The sequence below is a fragment of the Pseudochaenichthys georgianus genome, chromosome 5, assembly GCF_902827115.2.
Source record: "Pseudochaenichthys georgianus chromosome 5, fPseGeo1.2, whole genome shotgun sequence".
NCBI classification, from domain to species: domain Eukaryota; kingdom Metazoa; phylum Chordata; class Actinopteri; order Perciformes; family Channichthyidae; genus Pseudochaenichthys; species Pseudochaenichthys georgianus.
Window position 1 is genome coordinate 9,896,848 of NC_047507.1, and position 18,513 is coordinate 9,915,360.

The 18,513-nt window shown below is 41.4% G+C and overlaps 1 protein-coding gene across 2 annotated transcripts in view; it reads right to left on the reverse strand.

Moving 5' to 3' along the window:
• LOC117446677 (ataxin-7) overlaps positions 1–18,513 on the reverse strand; it is a 33,143-nt gene that overhangs the window by 11,500 nt on the left and 3,130 nt on the right. For both annotated transcript variants that reach the window (XM_034083002.2, XM_071203079.1), the window contains 3 exons: positions 16,535–16,747; positions 16,270–16,338; positions 10,885–10,989 (listed from right to left, as the gene is read on the reverse strand). In XM_034083002.2, the coding sequence (XP_033938893.1) occupies positions 10,885–10,989; positions 16,270–16,338; positions 16,535–16,739 (379 nt within the window). In that variant the 5' untranslated portion in view covers positions 16,740–16,747. The remainder of the gene's footprint in view (positions 1–10,884; positions 10,990–16,269; positions 16,339–16,534; positions 16,748–18,513) is intronic.

Consider the following 18,513-nt stretch of genomic DNA (forward strand, 5'->3'; position numbering starts at 1 on the left):
TCGGTGAAAAGTGACGTCACCCCATTCAAAGTGAATGGGCAGAAGCGTTGGAAGGTTGGAAGAAGCTTCCAACGCCACTGTGTGGACGGGCCGTTAGCGTAGTACCGGCTAGCGGGTACTATTTCCAGACCGGGCCAACAACCAGGCTGAGTCGGGCTGAGTATGCTAAACTAGAGAGAGAATCGCTGGCAAGGGGGCTACAACTACAACAAGATGAACATATTTGACCGTGATTTAATTGTAATACACGTTTCAAAATGATGCCGAAGTAACAACATACTGATACCGGTTAGTAAAAACCATGAATTAACGCTTTGACAAGTCTGCAGACTGCAGGCGAAAAACTTTTAAAATGCGTGTTTTCCGAATGGAGATTGGCTAAGCTAACGTTGTATATGCTCCGACCGTCCACACTCACAACAACGGCCTACACAGACATAAATAAACCAGCGACTGTATTCGCCATGACACAGGCAGTCTGTGGTTTGTACTTGTTTAACTTTGGTCTAGTCTCTGAACAGATATGAGGAGCTGTGAGCTTGAGTGCTAACAGCTAACGGCTGATGTTGTTTTCTCATTGAAGATGACGCCACGGCTCCGCCTACACTGCGTTACTATAGTTACTACCCCAGTTCCTAAACTGTAATGGAATGCGCCATAAAGTGAGCCAGTCCTAACAAGGCCTAGCCATACCGAGCGAGGCCGTGTAGTGGAAATGTGCCAGTACAGACAGACACTGCTGCTGCTCCAAGTGAGAGCACAAGAACAGAGAGAGAGGTGTCCACTGAGGAGAGACAGGCGCCTGGAGGTTATCTTGACCCTCTTCTTGTCAACATGAGCAAATACAAAAAAATGTAAAACTACCAGCAAACATGAAGAACATTAGAGCTGGCGTTTTTTTTTACCAGTATATCGATGATATTGTAGAGTTCACCATCAGTTCCTTCACAACATATTTACTCTGAGATTTTTGATAGCTAAATATCAACCTGTGGGTAAACTGCTAGAACAGTCTGGTAAATATAGGAAATGACATCCTTTTAATGTAATGCAGTCTTCAAAACAGGAAAAAGACAACGCTTTTTAAAAAGACAACATTAAGTGATACATTGTCCCGTCTTACAGGGTATTTGAGAGGATATAGCGTCAGGAGAGTAAATATGTTTTCTTTAAAATGCGTCTGTGCTAGCTAACATGGTGAGGTGTGGGCTGTATAAATTAAGCTTTCACTCGGCTAACTCATGTGTTGCAGGGAACTGACCATAAGCCAAAACTCAGTCAGAATAAGCATGCTGCTGCAGAAACATTGAGAGGATGCTTACACATACGCACCCACAAAGCTGCTCCTCCTTATTACACACACACACACACACACACACACACACACACACACACACACACAGTGTTCTTCCAATTCCCTTTCTCAGAAGGACAAACACGTTTAAGTGTGCCCTCTTCTCGTCTAAGGGCCTTTCTTTACACACCCATTCAAGACACACTCTAGATTTCTTGCCTCCCTCTACTTAGCAGCCTTTCTTTACACTCCCCCCTTCCCCTGCTGTCTTGTCTTGTCCTGGTCACAGTCAACAGCACACCCTCCAAACAAACTCACACCAGGAAACCTCAACATGACAGTGAGCGCCCAGTCCACAAAGCACTAACACCGAATAAAGAGACCCAACACCAGTAGCAGGAAAAAAAGGAGTTAAGAAAAATGTGGGGGTAAAAAACAAAAACAGCAGACAGGAGGAGCGTCAATATCCTCTTTCCCGCTGCCAAACCGTCTGCTCTGTGCTAAGGGGAATCCCTGGCTGTGGGCGGGAGCCAAACACCTTGACGTACAATGGCCTTACTACCATCTCCACAAGCACCACGTTTCAGCAGTTTCTTAAACGGCCTTTGTGAAATACCAGGGTTCATACACTTTTTCACCAATGATTTTCAATGACCTTTACCTCATTTTCCATGACCAAAAAAATGTTACCACTGAAAATTGTGGAACAGGAAAATAAGGTCTGCATATGAAACATGTGCCTATCTAAAACAAATCAAATAGTAGGCTTACTAGCTTCTACACGCTAAAGCAACTGTAGTCAGGGATGCAAACTCATCAGGTATGAAAAAGGTGACAAGGAGCCGACCCCCGACCCCACGGAATATCGGCTTTAAGATGAGGAATAACAGGATGTTAGCAGTCAGAACTAAAGCAGCAGTTAATAACAGAAACGCCAAAGAGTCACATCTAATAGAAATATATAAAAGCATTTATTTTAATTGTGTAGCAGTCAGTTTATAATTCTGGCAGCACTGTAGAGCATTTTGAAAATGTATTGCCATGCCTCTGTGCAAGGCTTAGTCTTTCTATCTTTATAGCCACTGGTGTAGCTAAGTTCATAAACTCAACAAACTTTTTAGTGTCAGGATGGAACCCTTGTCTTTTTCTCTGCAAACAGAATCTACCTATGGCTACAAATAAATAACCTGAACGTACATGGTGTACTTCGACTCACTACAGTTCAGAGGTACATGGTGTACTTCGACTCACTACAGTTCAGAGGTACATGGTGTACTTCGCCTCCACTACAGTTCAGAGGTACATGGTGTACTTCGCCTCCACTACAGTTCAGAGGTACATGGTGTACTTCGCCTCCACTACAGTTCAGAGGTACATGGTGTACTTCGACTCCACTACATGTATTTAATACCTTTAGTTACTTCACAGATGTGGATGAATGATGTGAAATATAATCAACTCTTAAATCAGACTTTAGTTCCACCTGGAGTAAATCCACAAGCTACCCTGTAGTATACAAAATCATTCAAACTAGCTGCACCTTTACCAGCTTTGAGAACACTTTCATGATCAATCATTATAACACAAAAACACATCATCTACACTGAACAAAAATATAAATGCAACACTTTTGTTTTTGCTCCCATTTTTCATGAGATGAACTCAAAGATCTAAAACATTTTCTATATACACAAAATAACCATTTCTCTCAAATATTGTTCACAAATCTGAAAAAAATCTGTGATAGTGAGCACTTCTCCTTTGCCGAGATAATCCATCCCACCTCACAGGTGTGGCATATCAAGATGCTGATTAGACAGCATGATTATTGAACAGGTGTGCCTTAGGCTGGCCACAATAAAAGGCCACTCTGAAACATGCAGTTTTGCTTTATTGGGGGGGTCTGGGGGGTCCAAAAACCAGTCAGTATCTGGTGTGAGGGGTAGGGTTAGGGGTAGGGTTAGGGTTATCTGGTGCGACCACCATTTGCCTCACGCAGTGCAACACATCTCCTTCGCATAGAGTTGATCAGGTTGTTGATTGTGGCCTGTGGAATGTTGGTCCACTCCTCTTCAATGGCTGTGCGAAGTTGCTGGATATTGGCAGGAACTGGAACACGCTGTCGTATACGCCGATCCAGAGCATCCCAAACATGCTCAATGGGTGACATGTCCGGTGAGTATGCTGGCCATGCAAGAACTGGGATGTTTTCAGCCTCCAGGAATTGTGTACAGATCCTTGCAACATGAGGCCGTGCATTATCACGCTGCAACATGAGGTGATGGTCGTGGATGAATGGCACAACAATGGGCCTCAGGATCTCGTCACGGTATCTCTGTGCATTCACAATGCCATCAATAAAATGCACCCGTGTTCGCCGTCCATACCATACGCCTGCCCATACCATAACCCCACCACCACCATGGGCCACTCGATTCACAACATTGACATCAGAAAACCGCTCACCCACACAACGCCACACACGCTGTCTGCCATCTGCCTTGAACAGTGAAAACCGGGATTCATCCGTGAAGAGAACACCTCTCCAACGTGCCAGACGCCATCGAATGTGAGCATTTGCCCACTCAAGTCGGTTACGAGGACGAACCGGAGTCAGGTCGAGACCCCGATGAGGACGACGAGCATGCAGATGAGCTTCCCTGAGACGGTTTCTGACAGTTTGTGCAGAAATTCTTTGGTTATGTAAACCGATTGTTGCAGCAGCTGTCCGAGTGGCTGGTCTCAGACGATCTTGGAGGTGAACATGCTGGATGTGCAGGTCCTGGGCTGGTGTGGTTACACGTGGTCTGCGGTTGTGAGGCCGGTTGGATGTACTGCCAAATTCTCTGAAACGCCTTTGGAGACGGCTTATGGTAGAGAAATGAACATTCAATTCACGGGCAACAGCTCTGGTGGACATTCCTGCTGTCAGCATGCCAATTGCACGCTCCAGGGTTTCCCACACATAGACTATACTTGGGCGGGCCGCCCAGGTATATTAACGGCCGCCCAAGTATATTTCGCGACCCATTTAGGTTTTTTTTTTTTATATAATTTTTTTTTTTTTATTCGTCTGTGACCACGACGCCATCTGCGATCGATTAACTTGTGGACAATGATCCCTCGCTCCCTTGCACTGATCTCGCCTCCTTCTGGCCTGTTAAGTGGCCTGCCTCACACAGGGTGACTGGCTGTCCACATGATGTGGCCTGCCGACATGGCCACTGTCATACAGATCACAAATCAAAGCCCTTGATTGGTCTCTGTGTGTCATTCAAGCTCGGGATAACCTCAGCTCAGGTGAGGTAAAGGACTCTCTGAGTGTTTAGATAGTTAACTTAGTCTAAGTTCTCAGTGGGTCTCAAACGGTGTGGTCACCATTTATGTAAACACATATTTCCATTTGAGAGGGTAGTGATTGGTCTAATGCAGGGGTGCCCAACCAGTCGATCGCGATCGACCGGTCGATCGCAGCGAGATTCCCAGTCGATCGCGAGATGTGTCTAAAAATAGAACAACAATATTCTGTTTTATCGTTAATGTCCTATAACATTATCTTCCCGTGCCAGAATAATGCACTTGAACGCACCAAAGCTTTGTGATTGGCCGGCGTGACCCCATATGTGGGGGCGTGGCTGGTGGGAAGTGGGCACTATTTCGCTGACGTTCTCCGTGTCAACAGGAGAGACAGTCTGCACACACACAAGACCGCAATTATTGCAGAAGTAAAAAAGCCCAAAATATATCATTTTCACTCCGAGTGGGAGGATGATCATTTTTGTATCTATTCCAATTCAAAGTCCATCTGTCTCATCTGCAATGCGAGCGTGGCTTTATCGAAGAAGGGTAATTTAGGAGAGGCATTTCAAAACAGTGCACAAACGCTACGAGACGGAATTCCATCCTAATTCTGCCCTACGCTCCAAAAGGGGAGGGGCCTGAAAGGACAGCTAAATGCACAGCAGTCCATTTCCACCAGGCCCAACAACAAGAGCAAGGCTGCAGCCTGCGACCATAGCATCTTATCGTGTCAGTTACGTTCTTGCGAAACACATGAAGTCTTTCAAAGACGGCGAAGTTGTGAAAGAAGCTTTCCTGGAGGCTGCCGACTCGCTTTTGGGGACAGTAAAAATAACAGAAGCATTTCAACAGGTTTTTGATCTAATAAAAACTCAAGTTAGATACCGTTATTAATCAGCTGTAAGTTTTAATTTGTTTGAACTTATTTATTATAATTATTGTACAAAATGGTATAAGAATGCAAACTGAAATTGATTATAGTCTATTATAAATTCAGGTTAAGAAACTAGTGTTGCTTGCATCCTATTTTAAAGGCATTTCTTTTTATAATCTACTAAAATGCAACAACAAAAGGGTTTGATTCTATTAATTTTGTCTTTTTTATTGCACTTTAGGAGCAGATTCCTGTGTAGCTTCAGATCTGAGTTGTCTTATTAGTAAGCCTAATTTATACTTTTGTAGCAACACTATTTTTATATAATGGCAAAGAAAGGGTTTTTTCCTGTGTCATATGTGGCAGCACTGTTCAATGTGTCTTGAAAACATTACCCACTGTAGTGACGTGTGAATAAACTCCAACTCTGTATCAACAACACTGTTGTGTAACTTCAGTTAAATACTTGTATGTGTGTAGATTAGAAAGAGGTCAAATAAAGGATCTGCAGTATTTTATGGAGTATTAAAGGTCAGTTTTATACAAGTAGAAGTGTGTATTTACCTGGTAGTAGGCTGTCAGTAATGGCTACGCCTCTCTATTTGGACTGGTAGATCTCGGCAGACTGGCAACTTTAAAAGTAGCTCTCGGTTCAAAAAAGGTTGGGCACCCCTGGTCTAATGGATAGTGAGGTGGGCTGAAGAGGCTGTGAGTTCAAATCCCGCCAGGAACACCACCACTAGTGTGCCATTGAGTAAGGCACTTAGCCCTTAGTTACTCCACGGAGAATGTCCCTGTAATCGGTCATTATAAGTCGCTTTGGATAAAAACGTCAGCTAAATGAAATGTAATGTGATTAGTAAAATCTGCATGAATAAATAAATAAAAAGTTAACTGGGTGAAAAAAGGTAAGATACACTTTTAAAACTTGTTGAGAGAAAACTAGTCTTTGGAGCACAGACACACTCAAAACTATAAATGAACCAAAAATAAATTAATAAACAAGTTTCAGTGTTTTTTTCATATTGGAAATGGTATGTTATTGGTTATGGCCATGATTTTATGATTATTGAAATGTATACAGTTCTGTTTAATATAGGTGTTTCCATAGATCTAGTCTCTATATTTTCCCCTCAATATGCACCAGATTGATGCACCATCTTATTTCAGCGATTAGATTAAATGTAAATTATATTTGACGCAACTTTAGTTACATTTCCATGACTTTTCCAAAACATATTGTTTTCCATAACTTTTCCAGGGCCTGGAATTTGCATTTTCAATTTCCATGACTTTTCCAGGTTTTCAATGACCGTACGAACCCTGAAATATTTGTATAACAATAATACCCACTTCTCTTAGAGACTGATAAAACTATGGTCATTTTCCTGGCCACCGAAGTAAAAGGTTTGTTTGTGTGCGTGTGCCCAGCCAATGCAATGTGTGTGAGCAGAGCAGCAAGAAGTCTTTGTACGAAGGGTTCATAAGTGAAGGCATAAAACGGCAGCCTGGCTCACAGCTCCGCGTTCGGCTGTCCCCTGCTGGGACCAGCCTCAGTCGAGAGGCGCAAACACCTAACGGGAGGCAGATGGGCTCAAAGCAGCACGCAGAAATCATATTAAGCCCATCTCAGTGGTGCTGAGATCAGTGCCTTTGCTCCGTGTTAACGCCACACGGGTTCTTCCTATAATGACATCTGGAGGAGGAAGACGGGAGGAAAATCACAGCGAGAGCACTCCTCTGTATAAAAAGCAGCACAGTATTTTACTTGGATTAAGCCTGCCTCTGTGTGAAGTAAAATGATTAGTCAATCGATAGAAAATAAGTAACCAACTACTTAAATAATGTATTAATCGTTTCAGTCAAACTTATACAGTAGCAACTCCACAAAATTAAGAGGTTGGGAGAATTTTTTATGCTGTAAATAAAAGAAACCTGAAAGCCCGACTTGTTGGTCAGACAAACAAGACATCGACAAACCTCATATTAGTCTCTAGGATATCAGCATTTTAACTATTTCTTTACTATTTTCTTTTCATTGAAAAAGTTATTTTAGTGTATTATTTCCATTGCTTACAACAAATACTAATGAAAATCAAAGGTGACACCATTCGTTGCCTCCCATGGAAAAGTCCCTTTATGCAACATTAAGGAAAACCAAAAGACAGATTTTACAGTAAAGGTTTGAAGAGTGGGTTGAGGCGCCTCACAGCTTGAAGATAAAAGAATGCATGTAGCAATTTGTATGATTTCATTTACACAATAATATAGTAGCATAAGGGCGACTAACAATTGAAGATGCATCAATCCATTTCAGATGTCATGTTATGGACTCTAATGTGTGTCTACTCCAGGGCTCTCGACTAACTTTTTTCCCCATCCTCCCGGAACCGCCCCGAAATACAATCCAAGCCGTCCCGAAATTAATGTGGACCGTCCCGAATTTAAAAATGTTCGTTTGATACATTATCATTAGTTAAAATCATTCAAAGTGACCTTTAACATAAATAAAACATCATACAAATCATTAGATGATAATTCATCAACCTTTTTAGTTGAGTAAACCATTCAATCACATAAACAAAGGCCAAATATATTTAAACAAACACACAAACGAGAAAATTAATATTGAATCCAATCAAGTCCCATCCAATTAACAAAAACATCCAACACTGTCCTGAAGACAGAACCCAGAGTAACCACTAACCAGGAAGACAGTCTGTCAGTCAGGAGACCCTTACAAACGGCCCGCCCCCTCGCACACAGACGGAAGAGAGAGATCTCATCTGGATTGGAAAGCTTGAAAATACATCATAGACGCATGTTGTAGTCTTATTGCATATTAGAAATGGAGTCGGTGAAACTAAAACTGCGATATAATGTGTATGTAGCAATAATACATGACATATTTTTTAAATGTCTCCAGTACCGATAAAAAGTCCGATAACGTCGGAGCTTAACGTTACCACTGTCTTTAATAATTCCGGCCCGGGGCCCGTTTAATACCGGGGCTCGGTACCCATCCCTACATGGGGAGAGGCGAAGCATATTGCCAAGGACTACATACGATGGAGAGTTCTCATCTCAGCCTTATTACCCATAGGGGATGAAGAGGAGTAAGTAAATAAAGAGGCCGGCGCTCCAGGGTCTGGTTCTGCTGTGCGTTTTTGTGATGTAATGGTAAAACATTTCAGAATTCCTCCACGGGATGCCATTGTACATCACTCAACCCGCGAAATACACACACTCAGTACATAGCGAGACCCGCGGATTTGCGGGCCAGGAATTCGCGGGCACAGCTGTAGCGACATGTGTGTGTATTTTGCGGGTTTCTAAATGTTTTGTGCGTGTGTGTTTATGTTGACAAGGAGGTTTAATAACTGTGTGCTACACAAAACGTGCAGTCGGTTTCATTTCCATCGCCGTTTGTAGTAGAGTTAGCAGGGTATTTTTATTTTAACTCTCGTCCCAAATGCGTCCCAAAATTATTTTGTATCCTCCCCGACACTATTTGTTTCGGCCCCGGGACGACGGGACGTCCTTAAGCTCGAGCCCTGGTCTACTCCTCGTTCCCCATGCAGGTATGGTAACTCAACTTTAGTAATCATGAGTAGCAGCATTGCAGTGTTGGTTAGCAGAGTAGGGGGAGCCCTCTCTTTGAATATTGTGGACCCAGTAGCAAGGACAGTCCCTCTGGGCGCCATGTGTCGTTATACCTCCCTCTTGTGGCTGACCTTGACCCCTGTAATTACTGTCACTTCATGGAGAACGCACATGACTGACAGGAACAATACATCAGGGAAAAAAGAGCTACGTTATAAAAATAAATGTTGCTATGTGTGGTCAGATGCTGGGTGTGTGGGCAGTGACGGGCAAAAGTAAAGCGATAATAAGCGCTGAAGCCATCAGATCTCTCACATGAACATTTTTTACTTACTAAATTGACGTGATTGCAAAGGCTAATTGACATTTTAAACAACAGTGACACAGGACATGGTAGGTGGCTCTAGGTGGCATAGGGACGGGTTTATAAAAATGTAATGGTAGTACTACTCTTTCTGATGCTGCTTATCGATCCGGTATTTTTTACGGTATTTCTTTTGTAAGCATCCTTACCCATTTAAGAAAATGCTTATGAGATTATTTCCTGAATGACAACTGTAAAATGTCTGCGAAAGCTGTAAAGTTTAAAGACATCTGGAGTGAAGCAGGTACTCTATTCACAGATCTATAATTCATCCATTTACTTTACCACTTTGGTCAAAAATGCAGCTTCACTTTTAAGCAGTGGAAATCTTCACACTGAAGCGCACACACACGTCTATAAAGCAGTAACAGCACCAGAAATCTGATATGAGCTGTGCGTGTGAAAAAAAGTACATACAGCGAAGACCGAGAGAGAGAGCCACATCAAATATTAACAGCGGAATTGTAAACACATACAAGTGAGACAGGGAGTTAAATAAATAAGTAAATCAAAGTCTGTGGCCTCCCATCTGGGGTTACTGTGTGGAGAGGGAATGGTGGAGGGGGAATACAAAGGCAGAGGGAGAGGTGACACCACAGAGCGTGTCAATGTGTGAAATATCACCACCAGCCTTGAAGTGGTACACTGGCCCTACAAGTGAAGACTACTTTGTTACTTCCTTCGTCACTGATCTCGCCTCTACGTTCATGTTCCCTCGCCCTTCATGTGTGGGTTCGATAATCTATTTGGATCAGAAACCCTTAAAAGCTCACTCCGCATGGCGTGCACATGAAAGATGACTGATTATTTTTGAGGGGTTTTCTAGCATAGAGAATTACAAGGTAGACGTCAAATGTAGTCTCGCTCAAACTCTGGACTAAAATCTTAATGGAAAACGTCACTAACTGATCAAATATCATGATCAGTGTTTGCAACAACATCTTTAAAAATAACCAAACTTTCCGCGATCAATCACATGGAACATGTCGTTTGATGTTTTAATAACGTTTTATATCTGCAGCTGTGTTGTATTGTGACTACTAAGTCATTCAAGTCGTTCATTATTAAAATACCTTTAATGCTTAAGTTTGTTTCTAAATGCTTCTAATACAGGAGATTAACCTTTTTATAATTATTATTTTGCCAGTAGAAATTAATTGTTTTGCGAGACATTATTGGGGTCATATTCTCAGTCTCAACATAGCTGACCATGTGCTACTGTACAAAGGACCGCATATTACTTGGACAACAACATAGCATTGCAGATTAAACATCCAGGGGTTCATATAATAGACACGGTCACTGACTAAGCCTTGTAACAAATAGGCCACACATTTAAAATACACCGTCTAGGATGCACAGTTGGACACATGATGCAACACTTTTGCCTATTTTTGAGCCAGAAAAAAAACATTGTATTCATGAATGTGTGTGTGCATTCAAACTTACCGTAGTGTGCTTGGAAGGCTTGGGGCTTCACCACCTGGCTGCAGTGGCTGCACATCACCAGGTAGAAGTCGTCCTGTGCGGGACACTGGCCAAATATGTGCATGTCTGTACAAACAGGGAGAGAATCAACGAGACGGGGCACAAGTCAAGGAGAGGAAAATAAAATAGACATTCACCTGGTGCTCCAGTTGGCAGCAGACTGACTCAACGTTCAAACATCCATGATATGTTGTCATAACACTTTAATAGCTCAAGATAAGGAGAGTGGAATTTGACGGTATATTGGTTGCTCAACATCGAGAATGAAAATTGGTTACATCATTATGTTGCAAAACACACGCATGGAAACACGTAACCATATCAGGAACATTACAAATTAAAGAGCAGCTCAGTCGTGGTAAGGCAAAGTCAGCACATGCTAATGCAGATCGCTCCCACGTGTGAGTCCCCATTCATCATAGAGAGAGTCCTGATGATAAGGAGCTGGAAACGGGCTGAGCGAGCAATCCCAAGGTTACTCGCTGTCAAAGAACAAGCAACCTCCCTCCAGGATGTAAACAAACACATCCAGGGTGTACTGTGTGAAGCATAGAGAGGATGACTTGGATTTAGGATTTCTTTTAATGTTTCTTGTATTGTTCTTCTACTGGGTAACTTCTTCCTTTCCTTTCACCTTCCCAATGTCATTTAAAAAAGAATCCAGCATATTACAACTCTATGAGGAATAAATAATAATATATGTAGTAATACACTATTGTTGTCGTATTTAAGATTCACATTTAACAACGTGTATGTCTTAGCAACATTTAAACGAATACTGTAATATTATAAAATACAACCTCACAAAAATGAGCGGCAACACTTTGTACATTTGGCAAATTAGTTAAAAATCTGAGATGTTGATAATAGCTAAATTGTTGAAATAGTGCCATTTTATGTGACCGTCACTTTGGGCTTTAGGAAGTTGTTAGACAAATCTTACTTTATAGACCAACAAACATACAAAAAAGCAAACAATAATTAAGAGAACAGATCATTGATAATGAAAATAATAATTTGGTGCAGACTTGCAATTAAAACAGGGAGATAATGGTTTTCTTTGAAGTCTGTCAACTTGTAAAAATTGCATCCAGCAATCCAGTAATAAGGTCATGTTTTCATGACTCGTATAAAGAGTCCTCCCCTTAAAGCAACTTATGATTAACACAAGAAGACCTTATGGAGTAGAAATCTAAATGCAGATACCAACAGTCAAGTCTAGATTCAAAAATAAATAAACCGGAAGAAATGCCTGATTATAGGGAGGGTGTAATGGATGTATATCCCCCATAGGGCCAGTGAGAACGTGCAACTTTCAGGCACACAATCATAAAGAAAGTTCCACAGGAAACACATGGCGCGTCTCCACCTCCAGCCACCTGACTGAATGAGAGAAAACCAGCACTCTTCACGAGCCACTCGAAAGGCAAATCAGAGGGAAGTGCCGCTCCTCACCAGAACGTGATCAAAATGTGCCCTGGCGCAGAGTACCAGAAACCACCTAATTAAGGAGTCCAATTAAGAGATTGCCTGGGGCGTTATGATGAGATGCTCAGAAGACGGGATACACGAGGAGAGGAGTGGAGTCCCTCTTCAATATGTACTCTGCAAGGCCGTCAAGGGTTCTCCAAGACCACAAGACCGTAAGGGATGAGGGCCATTAGGCAAAGGCCATTAAACAGGGCCTACCTGGAGGAGCTTCCCTCTCAGGGAGGTCAGTAGCAGTCTTGTGTGGATGAATTGACAAGCCTGATGCTCTTTAAAGCATGTCAATTGTGTAAAGCCACTCTGCTAAGTGTCTCCTTCAACAGCGGTGGAGCGAAAAGACTCATTTTCACAGCGGCTGGGGTCTACCAAGAAGAAAAGGCAAACGTCTTCACTTAATAGACAAAGGCGTGTCAATTATATGGAACTTGAGAAGGGAAGCATGCTACTGATGGGCATAAACAAGGGTCTAACAACACACAGAGAAGAAGTTCAGTCATGTGATGGCAGTAATTGGACATCTTTTCTTATAAGACTGTTTCCATCAATCTCTCTGCGAGCCATTCTGCTGCACCCCTCGCTAATTTAAGTTATAAAGATATTACACGTAAAATCAATAACTTCCCATGTATTCTCCATATAGACTTTCACCTTCTCTCAAAATGTTTATTGAAACAGGCCAAGAACTGCAGGGTCCAACAGGCCGACCACATTCTCTTGCAGGATCAATAGCAAGGTCAAACGAAACTCATTCCCAAACTGCTGCTGGTGTCGGAGAGTTCTCCAAAACGAGCTGCTCGACTATAAAAAAAAGCGGCCCGCCTAGATCGCCTCTCCACTCTGCATTCAACGCACAGGCTGAACTGTACCGCTGAAATGGCCTGACTTGAAAAGTGGTCCAACTACGCCACCGTGTCGGCCCCATTCTCAATCTCCATTTTCTCTTCTTTTGCCAGGAGAGGATGAAAAGGATAGAGAGAGAAAGAAAGTCACCGTGGCAAGAGAAAGAAGAGACAGAACAACCGAATGGAGCCGAGAAAGAGAGCAGTAGAGAAAGAGCACAGTAGAGAAAAAGAGCAGAGAAGCCGGCCGAGGCGTCAGCGAGACAAAGAGAGCGAGCAGAGGACCTGCACTCTCGGAGGAGAAAGAGAGCACGAGACAGAGGAAGAGAGCGAGCCTCCAGTTAATCTCAGCATCCTCATCCATGGCAGTGATGACTGATCGAGGTGGAACAGGATCAGCTCTGGCTGCTTCTGAGCAGCACACACACGCTGGCTGAATCTGACCTGTCGCTGACACTGGCACTACATTTCCCAGCTCCCCTCACTGTGACGGCACCACTCTCAAATCAGGAGTGAATGCATCCGTCATGATTTGCCATGCATTTTTTGAAATGTGTTAATCATCCGTGTGTGCGAGGATGCCGGTCACACCACAGGAGGAATCTGGTGGTGAGTCATGGCAGGAGGTGTAACCATCCACTTGTAATACCGCTACCAAGCACACACACACAGACTCGCGGAATAATTCTATGAACACACATTTCAGCCGCAAGATGTGTTGAGCAGCCCCATGACACTAATAACAGACGCTTCAACATAACAGACATGATATCAGGCAATCATTTGAAATGTCCCGTTAGGTCTAAAGCCTCAAGATAATCAGTTTAAAATTAAACTGAAAAAAACAGGAAGGAGCACCATGTTGGAATTGAACACGTCTTTTCAGCGATTGATCATTTATCAAAAGGAATTGGTTATACATTTTTAAAGCCATCGATTAGTTAACTAATTGTTGATCTTATCCGATTCAATTTGAACAAAGCAGACAGCTTTCTTTAGATGACTCACCACTTCTTCTCATGCAGTGCCTTGTATCTCACCCGATTTTTTTAAGCGTTGTGTTAAATATTAAAGATGTATTCTCTTGCCATTAGGAACCTTTAGGACAAGTTATTGACACTGCGCAATGGTCTTACTTAGTGTATGCACATAGACCGCATTGTTGACTCGTGCAAATGCAACATTAGATAAATGAAGGAGCCTGCAATTAACCCTTTCCTTTAGAGCACCGTGTGGGAAAAGATCTGGACACACTGATGATGGGTAAGTGTTCCTCTGATCAAAGGGAAATGTGTCTTTTTCGTGATGGTCAATACTCATTGAGATTTAACGTCAGGGATAGATCCTGTTTGTGCAAATTCCTTCAAAGAAAGGCATGAAAAAGAAACCTTACACAATGCTGTGTCCAAAAGCGACCAAAAGCTGACAAATGTTGTGTCAATTATTCAAACCTAAATGATCGGTTGGTTGTTGGCTGTCGAATGGATGACGGTGTTGAAGCGTCTGAAGATGATACTCGTGGTTTTGCTAAATTATTATACACAAAACAGATGTATATTTACTGCGCGTTTAGTTCGGAAATACAGCTTTTTGAAAAGTGCCATGTTATTCTTGAGGTTCGAGTAGCTGCAAAGACTGCCCTTTAAAAGCACAGTCACACTTGATGCGTCCTGCTCATGTGTCCTTGAGACAATAGGTTTTTCTGTGAATGTGATTAAAAGTCGCTCTGAACACAAGAGGACAGTACAAGTCATTAAAAAGCGATGTTTCAAAACACAAACGCTGTTGTTACGCTGTTTGTCTTTCATTCATTTATTAAATTCTAAGTTGGAGGAACAGGTTTTTTAACTCATCCGGTCAACTTGCTCATTCTGATATCAATCTTAAAAGCTTGCCGAGGCTGTAAAATTGTGTTGGAACACCGATATATAATTAAACAAGAAGCCAGTTTCTTGCTATAACAATTTACCTTTGTCGTGATGTTCATTCTAAACCCAGGCCACATGACAGATCTGCTAACATTAAACAAAGCATTTCCAAAAATAAAACTTCCGTTCTAACTGCTCTGAAACATCACAGTGGCTCAGGATCCAGACTAGTGTATCTGACAATGTGCGTTTCATCATGTCAAATGATTTCTCTTTATGCTGCCATGTCTGAACGTTTCCTGTTATCAATAAAACAAACCATACTACAGAAATCTAAAATAGTTTGAATCCTAAGATAACGTGAGCTTACTTTAATAGCTTACAATTATCCAATGACTTTTTTCTGATCAGAGTAGTCTGATATACTTGTTTAATTCATTGTGATGATGTACTTGTTCATATATCAGTCCTGAATAATTCATACAGTTACACAACATGCTGGTTAGGGAGAACGTGCATAGTAAACATTTTAGAAGTTAACTTAAATTTGGCATGTGGTACTTTTTCACTACACTATTTATGTAAGTATGTGTTAAAAATGTACGTTTGGTCATATTTGGGTGTCAAATAGAAGCAAGCCATAAAGCACATTTATACAATTTAAATAGAACTCTGAATAGGAGTAAAAATAAACATTACATTTTGGGATTTTTGTTTGAAATAAAAAATTGTAAGGAACTTTAGACAAATACTATACTTTTTAATAATTTACAACCTAAATATTTGTATGGCAGCAAAGAGTTATGGTGGATGTTTTCATGTTTAAAAAAGGCAGACATGAGGAGATAAACAATAAAGTTCATTCAATGCATTCTCCAACAGAATGTGACATTGTTATTAAATGTTTTGGCCTCGAACCATTAACAGTGAGTTTAAGTTGTTAACCGTTAAGTTAATTTATGGACATGTCAACTGTCACACGAATAAGATACATGTTTCCCCCTTTGTTTCCGGCTGTGCAGAAAGAACGTCATTTACAATAGGTTCACATGTTGGCTTAGCGGCGCGTGTAAAGTGCCTGAATCCATGTGTATGTGTGTAAACCTCCTGAACCAAAATACACCTTTGGCCCTAGAGAGAAAAACACTCACCTTCTCTGCACAAACGCATGGCTTCTCGATTTTTCCCGAAGTCTTTGAAACTTTCCTCCGATTCAGCACCTGAAAAAACGAGGCGATCCGACACAGACAAATAAATAGTTGCACTTGCTTGCCTGCTCGTGCTGTTGCTACCAGTAGCGTTTCTTCATATTCCACCAAAAACTGCATGCACTCGGCCAAAAAAGGGACAGGACTGGCAACTGTCTGCGCGCCACCTCGCTTCCTCGCACACATTCGGGGCAGCTAGGAAACTCACCGTCGTAGCCGTGGAGTTTGGCGGCGTCGACCCAGTTGCTCCAAGGCTGTCCCAGCATTATTTCTGGACTAGGCAAGGATCTCCGCTCCGCAACAGTCGCCATTGCTGTGGAGCCTTCTCCCCGCTGGATCTGCTGCTGCTTCAGCTGCTGCCTGGCCGCTCGGCGCTGCTCCCCCCTGACGTCATCCTCGGCCCTTTCCGACATTCTTTCCGCTACAATGTAACAACACGAGAGTCAGCGATGGTCGCGATCGGGATAGGAGGACTTTTTCACACGGGCAAAAACAGCGTGTTTTGTATGTCCCCGCCCCTCAGAAAACACAAAAGCTCTATGTTGATCATTTAACAGGCTACAGAGCTATCATACAACACATGACATATGCTGGAGGTTTACTGAGGGCTGTAGGGTTTCCTGGCTAGTTTGGCATAATTGAATGTACATGCAAATTGCCTCGTGGTTAATCTGGCTAATTAAATATACATTAATCCTAATTACACAGATAAACATTAAATATACATTAATCCTAGCGACACAGATATATATATATATATATATATATATATATATATATATATATATATATATATATATATATATATATATATATATATATATATATAAGACGATATTACATTTAGGTTTTTAAGGTGTGCCCTAAAATAGCCGCTGTACCATTACAACTTGAATAAAACAGTGTGTTACTGTATGTCATCTTTTGTTGCATCATAGATGCTTATATTTTTTGGAATATTTACAACAGAGGTGCAAAAATATAGCGTCTCAGTTTGGACATCTTATCAGTAACTGCCTATATACTTCCTAAATAAATAAAATAACCGACATGTGTGTTGTTGCTCAAAAAATAAGGACTTGATTTCCCTCAATATATATGTGATGGGTTGACACTAGATTTACAGTCTGCCCCATGCTTGTGCAAATTCTGAATCATATTTTTTTTTTTTAAAGAAAAAAGTAGGCATTTGAAATATAAAATATATTAGCCATGACAATGCATGACCAAAACTCAAACGTCACATGTTTGGAGACATTATCTTACAGACTGGTGGACAAATGTGAATAAAAACACCTAGGAGCAAAATATCAAAATGAAGGGGGGAAAAAACTTAAATGCAAGGCAATGGGAAATGTAGGCTTTGTATCTTGTCTTGACATCGACAATATGTTTGCATGAGAGCTATGATGAAATAATACTATCCCTATTATTATTTTCTTTTACAATCTTAAATCATCAGGAGATCAGACATCTGTCAGTCCAACATAAAACAAGGCCCAGTTAAAAAGCCTCCCAGTTTTTTCTGATATCAAAAGGTTATATGAAAAAAAAAAAACTTGCCAAAAAAAAAAAAGAAGAAAGGTTAAATTAATACTCGTAAATTGGCCTTGAGCAAAATGAACTTGCCCCTTTGTTGCTAATTTCAAGTGCACAATTCAGAAACTTGGCTTTGGTTCAATACTTAATATAGAAATACAAATTAAGAAGCTTGTCATTTGCCAGTGTCTAACAAAATTCCTTCACCCCTTGATTTAATGCAATATATAGACAAGTCTGTGGTATACAAAGCTCTGTAGCATTTCTATCATTTGACAAACTGGCCTGGCACCAGTGGATTTGTTACAATGATACAAAACTTTAAAAGCTTTTGTCAAGAGGAATATCAAACAAATATGTTCTGCTTCAATGTGTAACTTACCCGTTTATCCAGTGCCACAAAAGGCTAACTGTTCCGTTATCTTGCATAACCTGTACATTAGTAGCATAGACTAGCACACCATGTAGGGTTATGACCTAGTTATTTGTTATTATTTGCCCGTCTTCATGAGTGGAACTGACTATCAAACGGTTTTATTCAACAGCCTCTTTCTAGTAATGCGCTCATCAAAGGCATCTTTGTGAGGTTTTCTGTTAATATGCAATTAACGACTAAATGAAAGAAAATCCCTGAACAATATAAAGCAG